This window comes from Chanodichthys erythropterus, chromosome 3 (assembly GCF_024489055.1).
Source record: "Chanodichthys erythropterus isolate Z2021 chromosome 3, ASM2448905v1, whole genome shotgun sequence".
Lineage (NCBI taxonomy): Eukaryota > Metazoa > Chordata > Actinopteri > Cypriniformes > Xenocyprididae > Chanodichthys > Chanodichthys erythropterus.
This window is the reverse complement of record NC_090223.1, coordinates 13,411,742-13,425,530: the sequence shown is the minus strand read 5'-3', so window position 1 is coordinate 13,425,530 and position 13,789 is coordinate 13,411,742. Positions and strand designations below refer to the sequence as shown.

At 41.7% G+C, this 13,789-nt stretch overlaps 1 protein-coding gene across 1 annotated transcript; it reads right to left on the bottom strand.

Moving 5' to 3' along the window:
- Positions 1–1,340: 1,340 nt before the first annotated feature.
- On the bottom strand, positions 1,341–13,048 carry LOC137017125 (alpha-2-macroglobulin-like). The gene is made up of 34 exons (XM_067381084.1): positions 12,901–13,048; positions 12,289–12,472; positions 12,069–12,225; positions 11,060–11,112; positions 10,952–10,972; positions 10,709–10,874; positions 10,555–10,639; positions 10,379–10,487; positions 10,179–10,299; positions 9,994–10,103; positions 9,757–9,921; positions 9,451–9,678; positions 9,170–9,382; positions 8,943–9,092; positions 7,754–7,924; positions 7,587–7,665; positions 7,267–7,408; positions 6,972–7,197; positions 4,648–4,771; positions 4,454–4,575; positions 4,324–4,375; positions 4,149–4,232; positions 3,889–4,065; positions 3,534–3,609; positions 3,297–3,453; positions 3,124–3,198; positions 2,870–3,032; positions 2,608–2,792; positions 2,316–2,537; positions 2,047–2,168; positions 1,850–1,931; positions 1,677–1,760; positions 1,495–1,600; positions 1,341–1,411 (listed from the first exon to the last, which is right to left on the bottom strand). Exons 1-34 carry the CDS (start codon positions 12,978–12,980, stop codon positions 1,359–1,361), a joined length of 4,344 nt encoding a protein of 1,447 aa, XP_067237185.1. The 5' UTR covers positions 12,981–13,048; the 3' UTR covers positions 1,341–1,358.
- Positions 13,049–13,789: the final 741 nt, after the last annotated feature.

Genomic DNA, 13,789 nt, shown 5'->3' with positions numbered 1-13,789 from the left:
ACATAGAAATTAGCTAATAGCTAAATCTGGTACAGAGCATCTTCTCTCTACTTGGGATTAATGTTTTTCTGTGCATTGTCCTTGATAAATAAGTGAAATGATATCCTCACTCCCTTTAGCGTTTCACTTCATAGCATCATCAACTGCACTGGAGGTATCTGCCTATATGTTGTTAAAGTTTGGTTAATTAAAAAAAAAAGCAAGATGCCCCATTGAAATACAGTATGTGAGATGCAAAGTTTAAACTGCAAAAGTTAAGCGTACATTTTAAATTGTGACATATGAAGGGGAAGGAGAATTTGTGCATCAGGTTTTTTGACGAGAAACTTCTGCAAAGGACACGTGTGTGAACTGAAAAAGCTCGCTCATCCCCGTTCACTTCGTGCCAACGCACCGTCAGTCAGTGTCTCGCTGTTTGAGGATGACGAGGACATCAGTAGCACTAAAGTTTGTACAGTAACCGTCGTGCTCGCAGAGAGACCGGTGGAAATATCCCACTGACTGCAAACACGCATTCAGGCCTATACATTTTGGCATGTAGCCGTTTTCCAAGCACAAAACTGAGATGTAGGACCGCTTCATTATTACACCAATAAAAAAAAAAAAGTTTGTGCTTGTCACAGACTTGAATGTCTGATGGGGACAGCTAGCAGTTCAACAATGTAGGCAGTTAGTCACATCAACTCCACTACAACACTGATTTAGAACAATGGTCTAACACCAAGCCTATTGGTTGGAGTATTTTAGAAATGTAATGCCCCCACCACTGCATTAACAGCCATCTGATGCTTGAATAACTTAATCCTTAAAGTTACCAAAAAGCAGGTGACTATTCTTAAATGAACAGCAGTAGCTTTAGGCTGTTGTCATTTTAGAAGATGCAGTTATCTACACTGAGAAATTAAGTATGAGAAGGTAAATTGAACATTGAGTGACCACACTAAACAATCCAGTATTTGTACATTTCCTCTTGGTTTGGTATTGCTAAATTAGCTATATTTAGATATTGGTCTATAACCAAGTAAGCTTTGTAAGTTTGAGTGAATGTCACCTGCAAAGTGCATCCTAGTTTCAACCCATTTTCCGTCCAAACTATGAATTATAACCTTATTTACACAGATTAGGCAATTACTCTGCATAATGTTTGAAAAAGCACCTTTGAGAAATCCACTACAGCTGCAGGAGTATTTAGTTAATTTGGGTTTAACGTCAATAAGTGAAAGCTCAACCAGTTAAAGGCAGCCACTGCCTAAGTGAAACCCTTTAAGTCTTGCTTGAGTGCCTTCAGGTCATTAGAACTGAAGAACTTTGCAATTGAAAAAACAAAAAAAACCAAAGACTTATAAAATGGATTTTATTCAATGCAGGCATATTGGACAGGAGAAGATGTAGGTTGTCTCAAATGCATCACCTAAAAGAGGGACAGGAAATGTGCTGGATCATATTCAGTGAACTTAGCAAGAGCAAAACCTTATTAAAAAGGCACAAGCATACTTGTCTGATAGTAGTCATAAACCTTGATGACCGCTGGCTTGAGATCATTCACTGCAAGAACCTGATTCAGCGTCAAAGAGTAAGTCATGGGGACGCCTTTGGGAACCTAAGAGATGGAAAAGATTAGTACATAGACAGCACTCAAGATGGCAGCTCCTGAATACCCCAATATACAGTCTCACCTCTTTCAGATACACTAGAACACCATCATCTCCAGCATCAACCCGCTCCACTAGTGGGGCAAATGTTTGGGGTGAAGACCCCAGCTGAGGGGAAAAAAAGACCATCGTTTACATAAGTTACATCCCAAGATGCTTTAAGATTCAGAAAGTCTGATTGGCTTCAACATACGAACCAGTGACGTATCTGCCGTAAAGCCAGACAGGAGCTTAATGTCTACAATAACCATGTTAGTGCTTGCTTTTGCACCATTGTACCTGAATGAGGGTGATAAAAGGAATAAAGGGGTTTAGTCAAGCTGTTCTTGCTCCTGTTCCTTTTGTAGGAGTCAAACATGAGCTGGTTTCAGGACAAAGCCAAAACTATTCTTACATCACAGTGAAGCTCAAAATGAGATTGACTCCCAGTGGTTGGCAGTCTGCCTTCACCTTTGCTTCGACACTCAGCGTTTTGGGGACTTTAACGGGTGTTGGGATGTTGTAGAAACATGCAACCTACAGTAGTTCAGAGCAAATGATAATTCACGAGTTCACTTACAAGTCAGGTAAATTGGTAAACATTTGGCGTGCCATCCGGGGGAGAGGGCTCAGAGCTCTGTAATCAGCCCGAACACAGAAATTGAGGGGGATGAAGATACAGACCTGCACAGACACACAGGAAGATCCTGACACTTTAACACTATATTTGCCAGGAACGTTCTTCAGCGGCATCTCCTGAAACAGCAGCCTGTTGTCCCGATTCACGGTGAAGCTATAAGACTCTCCTCCTGCCACAGAGGACTGTACAGTAACAGTGCTGGAGCCGTCCAAGCTGAACACTTTAGCAGCATACACAGACAGGGCATGAAGAGCCACCACAGTGTCCTAAAAACAAGCACCAGATCAAAAACTCCACTCATAAATGATTGACCTCATGTTTGGCCATTGGAGGTACCTGGGTGGAGGAGAAGCCTCCGTAGGGATTCTGCTGGATCACGAGCCAGTTGACAATGCGGTTAGCATAGCCAAGAGTTGCTGTTGAGAGAGGCTGTTCAGTGAGAACCGCTAAAAGCACATAAGAGCTGATCTCCACCGCCAGAGTATCACCAGATGAAGTCTGAGACCAATGGAGCTTAGTGCCTAAAAGGCAAGACAGAGGAGAGCAAGTTGATGACAAAACCTGATGAAGCAACATCAGGAGGCAAGTGAAATTTCACCTTCAGAAATGGCATTGTTGTTCAAGGCATTTAGAAGCTGTGATCGAGTGCTGGCCTCTCCAGCAAGACTAAAGGAGTAGGCCAGCAGAGCAGTGGCGTAAGTATTTCCCAGGTTACCAACGACAGGCCTCAAGCATGACAGAGCATTGGTGATGACAGGATCCTAAAAAAAAAAAAAAAAAAAGGAGATTATGACAGCCTGAACAGGAAGGTTATCCACAAGCTGCTCATACATCAACTAGAGATGCCCTTACCGTGACAGGGATGCCTAGTTCAAGCAGTGATACAACAACGTAGGCGGTCATGGTCACACTGTCCCCAACGCCACCCTAAAAAAAAAAAAAAAAAAAACAACCCACACAAATTGATTTACAGGAACTCCGCACCAAGCCAATTGGTTATAGGGCATTTAAGACAAGTAGTGCACCTTCATGTCATAGTGGTGCAGAGTTCCCTGCTGAATGAAACAACCATCTGAACCCTGCTTGCTGATCAACCAATCCTTTGCACTCTGCAGGACTTGTGGATCAATGAAGATAAATTGCCTGGCTAGACCAAAAGTCCTCACGACAAAGGCAGTCAACCTGGCCATGGAGTTGACAAACTGACAATTACAAACTGCTGGTGTCATGACAGATTACATGAGAAAAACTGTCAAACTTACCATGTATTCGATTCATCATAACCAAATGTGCTGAATGAGCCATCGTTGTGCCTGTAGTTCAATTGTCTTTGGTATCCTGTTCAGGTCAAAAGCTACATGTAAATTGGTCAGGAAGGGATTGTATGAGGCAAGAGCAGGGGCCCGTTTCATAAAACAAGTTTGCCAAATAAGCTAGGCTTATCAGTTTGTTTGATCATTTTGAACCAAATCAACTGACAATCAGATTTACTGAAATCAGCCTGTGTTATTTGGTATACTCGGTTTATGAAATGGGCCCCAGGACTAAACTGCCTTGGAATTTAGTCTTTATTTATTTTTTATTTTATTTATATAAAGAGGATTTGGTCATCCATACCGCTTCGAAGGTAGCCAATGGCGGTCTCTCGGATGGCTGTGGTGAGTTGACCAGTGACTTCCAGGTACAGCAAGATGTAAATATTGGGAGCAAGAACAATCATATTCTGTTCTCCACAGCCATACGGCATCTGTAGTAACTTATCCAGATTCTTCAGTGCACGACCCATTATGTCCCCTATAAGAGGTCAAGCATAAAACCCACATCAGAAACAAGTTATTCTGGAAAACGTAACAGTATTCTCCGTGAAAATGCTTTACCAAGGACTGAAACTGAGCATCTGGCTGATCCCTGAACCACATTTGTTGGAAACGTCAGAGTCACATCTTCAGAAAGAACATTTCCTGCCAGCCAAATAGAACAGATTAGCATTGAGCATTAGGCTAATGTTTGGCTGTACAAGAAGTGTTTGAGAGACATTGATTGCAAACAAACCCTTTGGGCACAATAACCAACTCTGGGCACTTGTCCTCTCAACTCCTTCAGCCTAAAAGAAAGCAGTAACACCACATCAGTAACCGCATGATCTCCATGATCAAACTCAAGGTGGCTGGTTAACACTCACCAGGACGAGTAGACTTCGAGTGACTACATCAACACGTCCCCTTTTTGGCACAGTCACAGTCTCAGTTCCACATCGAGTACGGGACGGTTCAGCTGAAGCATTGACTGTCACATTGACAGGTCCTGCAGTGATGGACAGTTAGCAACCAAGACGTAACACTTGCACTTTAAAACTAGAGACAGTCCAAAACTGACCAAGGACAGAAGCTGTGAGAATCCATTTAAAGGTCTTTCTCCCATTAGCACAGAGACAAGATGAATATGGCCCCTTAGATGCTCCGAGAGTGAAGGCCGTGGATGAAGCTGGAGTTACTTTAACCTGCCAATGAAACAGTACATGGAGCAAAAGACCCATTACCTTCTCTATACATAGCCATTAAGTAGGGATGCACAGTGCTAATAAATGGAAAATAGATTTGTTATTGATCCGATAGAAACCCACAGAGGTACGTCATCATGACTAGCACAATCAAGTTCACTTGTTCATTCAGTGTTGTGCTATTCTAAGATGTAATAGTTTAGTGCGTAGTAATAACCATGATTGGGACAGTGATGCATAGAACACTATTGTACTAAAACTGACTTGCCAATGCGTTTTAGCGGGTCTTTGTGGGGAGTGCATCCAGAACAGTCGAATTTGCTTATACACTTGCATCATTTTGTAGTGATTGGCTATTTATATTACAAACGTGACATTAAACTTGTCATGAGATTAATAGTCATAGAGTAAAAGCCACTAGAAAAGAGCTTCAGATTCCTGGTACTCATTCAGCTCTTCAGCACTCATGCCCAAACAGCATCTCACTAAAAGCCATGATTGGGACGGTCGGATGCATAGCATTATAGTTTAACAATTTGAGTACCCAGAAAAGCGCTATAGAAACGTAACAAAGTGCATTACATATGGACAGGGGAAAAATCTCCTTAACCAATGTGCAACATCCAGTGGGATGCAACGACAGCCATATTGCCCCCGTTCACCCACCACACAGCTTATTGGTGGAGACCGTGATGAAGCCAATCAGTAAATGGGGATGATTAGAAGGCCAGGATTTTGGTATTGGCTAAAATTCATAGTTGCACCTAGCCTGGGTGCAGGCCCGAACCACACCCACAACATTTTTTTGGACGGGAAGTTCGGTCTGGACTCGATCCATTGTGGAGTAAATATGCTCGGCTCCCAGAAGGCAGAGCCAATCAAATTGCCGCGGCGGGCTTTAAATCAATGATGGACAGGCTATCTGCGGTTACGTAACCACCCACGTCATCAAAGACCGCTTGGGTTGAATTGGTTTTCACCAACAATGACTGCATCTGGAGAAGTAAGAGGTTTAGATTCCGCTATCACATCTGTAATAAGAAAAATCGACAGCGCATTAATTTTAAAAGACGAACAAAGAACCGCAATCAAGGCATTTGTCGATGGGAAAGATCCCGTTGCAAGGACTGCAAACACATTCGGCAAAGGTTTAAGTACAAGTTCAACATGCGTCACTTACTGCGTTGCTCTGATTTGTTGTAGGTCTATCCAATTGAGTGCAGAGTTTTTTTTTTACTGGTTCGGTTAAGACACGCCCCATAATTCAAGTGCAGTGGAGCAGTATCAGACGCATATTCTGCCTAGAATACGAGTATGACGAAGTCAGGCTAAGTTGCACCCCTAATTAACCCTTAAATGCACAACTGTTTCGCCAATCAGTCTTATAGTTCCGGGTCGATAAAGACCGGAATATGTATCTAACATGGAAGGATCGCTACCTGTCGCGATAATATAAAACTCCTCTATTTTATTCTTCTGGAATTGTTACTCTAATATCAAAGCATATTTTGTTACCTTTTGGAGCTTGAAAGGGCTCATTCTGAGCAGATGTTTTATGCCATCACCACTGTCCTTGTCAGAGCTCATTTCCCAGTACATCCAGCAAATAGGCTAGTTTTGTGTTTCAGGTCACGAATACAAGCCCATTCGCGATCTCAAACGTATTCTCAAAACTATTTCATTTTCAACATCTTCAAAGTCAATATTTCTATCACTAACAGCTTCACCAGATTCATCCAGTAACAGTTACAGTCCTATTTCATGGCGTTCAGTACTTACTCTGCAGTAAATCACCAAGCCATTTCATGTTATTATTTCGTTTTCTGTCTGAATGAGTCGTCACTTCAGCATTGTGTATCAGACATTGCCACCTTGTGGAATAAAGGTGAGTTGCACTTATTCCGTCATCTAAGATTCAAATATTGTTGTGCAGAAAAATATATGTACACTCATACACGCCTCGGGTCATTTGCGACCCTATACAATTTTTACAAAAAAAGTGAATACAAAAATAGGCACTCTTATGATTTTATGATTTTTCTCTTGTTACATTCTTTATAATGAATTGAGGAATACCAAGAAGGTTGTCTAACTTTAAAAAATGAACGAGGAGGGTAGTGAATGATGTCCCGGGTCACAAAAGACCCGAGGTATGCATTTAAGGGTTTAAAAAAAATAAAAAAAATTGACCATGACTGACCATGATGCATGATGACAGGTAACTGAAGACCGTGGCCTTCAGCTCAAAAGTCTCCCCACGGATAATGGAGTATGGCAGGGAGAGCTCTAGGAAGAAGGGCTGGAAGACCGTCAGCTGAGCAGGAGGAGCCAGACCGAGACCTTTAGAGGACAGACAGAACGCCTCTGTCTCCCATGTGGTGATCGTGTCAGGAACCGTGAGGGGAACTTGTGTGGATCCAGTAGCTCTAAAGTACAGGAGAGAGAAATAAGGGGAACAGAAGAACTAAACAAGATGCAACAGATTCTTCACTAACCCCACTTGAACAAGCTGCCAGATCCAGGTTTCTGGAAAGTAAGATCTGACAGTTACTTTAACAGAGCGCATGTCTCCACTTCTGGCTTCTGGAGGAGCAGGAGCAGCAGCCATCATGTCAGGGGCTTCAAGCTTTTCAAAGGCTAAAAGAACTACAGTTAGTTGACTGAAATACAAGTTCTTACTTTCTGCATGCACTATATACAAATTGTGTGGTGTTAATCTTATGCTAATAGATGCAAAGAAATTGGAATACAGCCCATAACTCAAGGACAGGTCAAAAGGAAATACATTTTACTTAATGAAACTTCATAAACCAACCCATTGGTAAGCCGGGCCGATGCCACCAGCACGGAGGGGCTCGTACAGCGAGATTTGTTGCGACCTTCATTCCCAGGCTCTGTCATGGTAACAATCAAAACAAGCCCAAGTTCAAGTCAGTGACTGCATATTCCTCAGTGACTACATGGTCATAAATGGCTTTGTACCTTGAAGGTTGTGTAAGCTTTATTTGTAGGAACAAAAGGGCCACGATTTGGAGGAAGAATGAAGTCAGAATGTGCACGAGCAGCTCGACGGGGTCGAAAAGTACACTCCTGCTCATCCTCAACACTGTATGGGTAACCCGATAGTGATCGCACTGGGAGCAAGTCAAACACCTGGTACCAGGGGGAAAAGGGACAAAAATAAGATAATGTCAGGTTCCTGGAGTCTTGAACTAAATGCATTACATCGCATTAGTTGTTGGTATATTAGTCACAGAGTACACTAGAGCTGCTACAAGGCATAATTCGTACACCATGGTAATTCAAAGTGCTTTACATGAAGAACCTAATACAAAAAAATAAATAAGGATCACATAATAGAAAAAGTAAAAAGAATTCCACTATCTGGATGGAAGAGTTAGGAGGTTCAAGTGGGAAGTTTAAGTATAAATCACAACAAATTGTGTCCAATCGATCAATCAGGATTCTTCATTCTAAAGCTGAACCTGAAGGTCAGTCAAGTCCAGTAAGAATTTAAAGACCCCCTGTGTCAAAAGGTAAGGAACTTGTTCATGTCTATCTGGGGTTTTAACATCCTTAAAATAGTAAACTAGACTGTCTGAAATTACTGAGGTTTCAGTAATGTTTCAAACTACCTTGCAACCAAGGGGTCTTAAATGTTATCCTGATATATTTTTCCCATTGATATGAAAAGTCATGTAGATTTAGCAATATGGCGGGTGTATGATGCATATTACAAATGTCATGAACTATGCATCTCCACCGACGTTCCGAGCTGTTCGAAGCATTTCTACGGGTATCAATTGTTTACCCTATTATCAAATTATCCAATTATCAAATGGCCAAGTCAAAAGGCTAATCAAATTACCATTATGCATCGGACATAGTCAAGTTACTGAGGTAAACTCTGCACGATGCCATCAGTTTTTTACAGAGTGGATCTTGTCTGAGCTTGTGTGAGAGTGGAAGCAGGGATAATTAGTATAGTCATAGATCAGTGTATATTAAATGAGGCAAAGGTGTACATTCAAGCCATTTTAAAGGATTAAGTACTTTTCACTGGAAAAAGTAGTCGTGTCAATGGTGATCAAAGAGGCCTTAAGGGATTTAAAGGATTTAAAGCCCAACTGTGTTACTACAGGGGGACTTTAAATCAGCTGCAAATTGATACCATTTTAGGACTCAGACGTCTTCCAGGCTCCAATATCCAGACACTTTGATCTACAGCGCTGAGGCCACAAAGAGATCCTGCTTGAGCAGAGACCGTCAAAACGTTTCTCTCAGCAGGAACAGCTGTAGCTGGAGAGAACTGCAGAGACACCTGGAACAAGGAGCAACACATGCTGTAGGACACGTCACCATTCCCCACTTGAAGCCAAAAATAGCTAGTGTACATACCTTGTTTTGGAAACATGCTTCCGTGTCAAAAGATGCACTACCAACAACTACATTCTCACTGGGCAGAACACAGTAGACCAGAATCTGCACTGCTGGAGCCATATCAACACCAACAGACAGCTGGAACGACACTGAGCCACTTGTGACTTTATTAGAAGCCTTCACTTTGACGGTCTTAAATCCATGGAGGACGATCACGCCTCTGGACAAGACCTGACAGAAGAGGAAAGTTGAAGATGGACAACAAAAAAATAAAGCCCACCAACTACACGTTCACTCACCATATAGACAACATCAGCACTGTAGTCACCAGACTCCCCAACAAAGGAATATTTCACAGTCACTGGAAAGGTAGCACCACATTTGAGTGGCTGCTCAAGCGTCACTATAGTCAGTTCACTAAGTGATGGGTTGTTGGGAGAATCAGGTTGGAGAAGCCGAACAATCCTCGTATCTGTAGTGAAGTATGGTGATTTGGAACCATAAACAAGCCCTGGAGTAGCACTAGCCTGGGAAGCAATGAATGCAATGGGTTTTTGCAAGACTGACTGAAAGAAGTCTACATTTCACAAATGAGCAAATCATACCACCAGATTCAGATCTGCTTTAGGAAGATTAGCAGTGTTGAGAGAGAATGTGGCCAGTCCTTTCTGGTCTGTGGTCAGATTTAGCAGCGGTTTGTTGTCATTACCATTAAGGAGATACACAGCTTTTTTCACAAATGGAGTCCCATCGAAACGAGACACTGTTATCTGTCAGGAAAGATCTCGGTTAGGAAACGGAACCAATGAGAAGGTTATGACAAGGGATAAAATTTTACTTGCCTTTCCATTAATCTTTGACCCAGGTTCAATATAATCAGGGAGGTCCACAAATGTGACCTTGCCGACTTCAAATGTAATGGACACGGTTGCAGATTTTGACATTACTACATCTGAGAAAAAAAAAAAAGCACCAAGTCAACATCCTCCATACACATACTGTTGGTTCAGTTTAGACAATAGCTCACCTGTTCCCTCCTCAGTGACATTCACAGTCACAACAAACAAATCTTGAAGACCATTTTCAAATTTGGTGTTGAAAAACACTGACGTTTCGATGGTAAAGGAGGCACATCCAGTGGCATTCATCTGGTAGGAGAACAGGGTCACGTTTAAGCCAAGCACAATCAGAAGAAAAACCCTCCACTGTAAGGCAGGAGTTACACACCTTTGCGGTTTTACTCAGGCACAGACGGGTCACGTCTGGAACGTATGGAAGTGGATCACGGCACACTTCCACCAATGCTTGACCAGGTACAGGTTGGCCATATGTGTATCTGGGAGATAAAGCACAAGATCAAGAATAGACTACATACAAGACAAGAAAATAAAAACCTCACTTACTTGGCACAAGCCTCAACTTTTAGTCCCACATCTGCAACACTGTAGGTCTCTGACGCGTTCACAGTCACGTCAAACTTGGGTAAAACTAAACCAGAAACAATCCTTCAGATTAAGACCTCTGATATGTTGTACTGTTGCACAGTTATCAACTTACCATATTTTTTCACCTCAAAAACCTGGGAGATCTCTCGGTCACCAATAAAAGCCTTTAGTGTGTACATCCCTATCTGAGCCTCTGAGTTCAACAGGTGCGAAAGCTGCAATATCCACCCCGTTGAGGAAACATTGGTCCACTGACCAATCCGGTTATTATTATTGTCCTATTAAAAACAACAGCTCAGAGAAAAACATCAAGTACAAAAAGCTCCATTAAAAACACTTGCATCAGAACACTCACCTCAACCACGACCAGATTGTACTGAAAGAAGGGAAATAAAGAATTGAAGAGCACAAACATTGATGTAGCAATATAAAAATTTACGGTTTGCTCATGGCTAGACCTTACCATCTGATCAAGAGGAACAAATTTGACATCCATGGTGACAACTCTGAAATTCACTGCGAAAACACCAACATACGTGTTGCATAATGCACTTGAAAACAATAACTCATAGCGCAATTGAATTTCTACACCCAATTCTGGGCACACATTTAGTGACTAGCCAAAACATTCTAAGACCATTGCTGTGTCCCAATTCACCTACTCATACAATCGAGTCTTTTCTGTCGCATCCAGTCACCGTAAACTGGCCCGTCAATCATCTTACATCCTCCACATTGCATTTAGTTAATTTCCTACCGTAACGGAGAGAAATGCAGCACGTTGATATGCAGTCGCGGGTCTCTCATGTGGAGAACTCTCCTCAATGCATGATGATGCATTTAAAAGTTAATGGCGACTCAGATCTTTATAAAAGTCCACATTGGCATTTCCAGATGAAAAAAATAACACGGATAACATTAAATGTATTTTCTATCAGGTTGAACTGATTATTAGTCACTCAAACCTCTCAGCATCGATCGCGCGCATCCACCATGTTTTGTAGTTTAACATTTTTTACTTGTGTTTGTAGTTCTGAACTGTATCCTCATCCAATGTGCAGTGGGTTGTGGGTAATCTTAGCCTTTATAGTGTGCACGGATCCACACTTCGAAAATCTACCGGAAATAGACCATCCGGGGACTTTTGGCATACTCTTTTCAACATACTATGCTTTGGGACACTCTTAATGTAAACTCACATACTATTTAGGATGAATTGTAATGGACATTGGAACGCAGGGTGTGCTTAACATACAGCGATCGTTTTCTGTGACTGAAGCAGATTTACATACTTGCACATGGAATTTGAACACCGAATGTAATCGCAGACTGAACACTACTGGCTCTGACTGGAAGCATTTGAGTGTGATCAGTCATAACTCATAAGCGTCAATTTACATTCATAATTGGCCTTACAATCACTAAGTGTGTGCACAGCTTAAGATTCATCCAAAGATTCGTTCACAGCTCACCCGTTTGTCCTGGATTGTAGATGGGTTTGTCTGTTTGGATGAAGGTCAAAGGTAGGTAAGACTTGAACATGACTTTCCTCTCTTCGGTCGCTCTAAAGACCTTCCCTTGAACTTCTACCTTCAGATTCTGCACGGATTCTCCATTAACTCGAGGAGCCTGCAGAGAAATTCAGTAAACAAACGAGCCAGATGAAAAAGCCACATGCATCTAATAACAGACCTTGAAATCAAAGCAGCGGTGAAATGGCTTCGTAGAGCACACGTTCACAAGTTCAGTCATTCCATTTTTGCCATCAAGCAGAGAAACCGTCATGGTGAGATGCTCTTGTGGATTCAGAAGAGTTGCACACAATTTGGCATCAGATCCAGACTCAATCACTGCAGGGAATGTCACCATGAATGACCTGTGTAAACAAAATTTAGGTTGAGACCAAAAAGGAATCAAGCCAGAACATGTAGATGTTGGATTAACAGGGTTGCAGATCAAAACTAGCCCAAAATGATTCTCCATCAGGGGGTGGGTTGGAGTGGGCAGGTGAAGTTGTAAGTAGTTGGGTTTGCTTATCTGGATGGGACAAGCATGCAGAAAAAAAAACATGCACATGGATACCACAGATTTGGCAACACTGGGCTGCCATGGTCAAAATAAGAGCACAAGAAAAGTTGAACTGTTGGATCTTATTTATATTTAATCACTTGAGCACTAGATGGCTAAAGTAATGACTAACGCACATTAACATGCAACTAAACTGGAGTCATTTTGCCATCTTTAAGACTAAAGCAGCATGGACATTAGACCCCTTCTGTTCACTTCAAAACTCATGGTACTTACGTCTTTTTCTGTCCTTCAACAGCAAAGAGGAAAAGGGCTAAAATGAGCCCTTTCCAAACACAAATCTCTCTCACAGCCATGAAGAGTAATCATCCAAGACTAGACAGAAATCAAGGGTTTCTTTCAAAAACCCAACAGTACTTTTAAAAAAAACACACTGCTCAAATGCTTTACAGCTTAACTTTGAATCATCTGCCAGTGTTATTTAAATGCTCTTAATAAATCAGGACAGGTTGATTTCGCACTCACAGGCAATCAAGCAGTCGTTAGGGCGGAGCCCTGGTGATTAATCAGAGTTGGTTGCCAGCTCTCATGCATGGAGGCAGAAGGGCAACACTGAACTGTGACTGGAGTGATGATGGTAGGAAGTGATGTTGAATCAGGAAGTGAGCAGGAAGTGGACTGGATGGAAGAAGGAGGTAGAATGAAATAGGAAAAGTAAATAGTAAGTAAAAGTAAATGGTCTAGTAAATAGAAAAAGGAAGAAAATACATCAACAAAACTCAGATAGTCATAAAGAGGTAAGCATAAGGAAAGATATAAAAATAAATGAGGGACACAAGGTCATCGTTACATTTGAATCACCAGAATCAAGGAACCCATTAAAGATAAGTGAAGCATTAAAGAGCAAACTAGGGGACATTGTGTATGCCAAAACATTGCAAGATAGAAGCATAATGGTTATATGCAAAGATGAAGCACAGACAGTAAAGGCATTGCAAATAAAATCACTGACATGATACACAGTTAAATGTTCAAGCTGGAAAGAAAGAAGAGCAGTTAGAGGGGTAGTATATGGTATTCCTACAGAAGTGACTGAAGAAGAAATTAAAAGAAATGTATCAAATGCTAAGGCTGCAATTCACAAGGGACGGACTTAAAAGAGACA

Coding starts and splice junctions, on each gene's coding strand:
- LOC137017125 (XM_067381084.1), bottom strand. CDS start 12,980: ATGGCTGTGAGAGAGATTTGTGTTTGGAAAGGGCTCATTTTAGCCCTT. Junction 11,113..12,068: donor CTACAATCCAGGACAAACGG/GTGAGCTGTGAA, acceptor GTGTTTTCGCAG/TGAATTTCAGAGTTGTCACC. Junction 7,198..7,266: donor TGGCAGCTTGTTCAAGTGGG/GTTAGTGAAGAA, acceptor CCTGTACTTTAG/AGCTACTGGATCCACACAAG.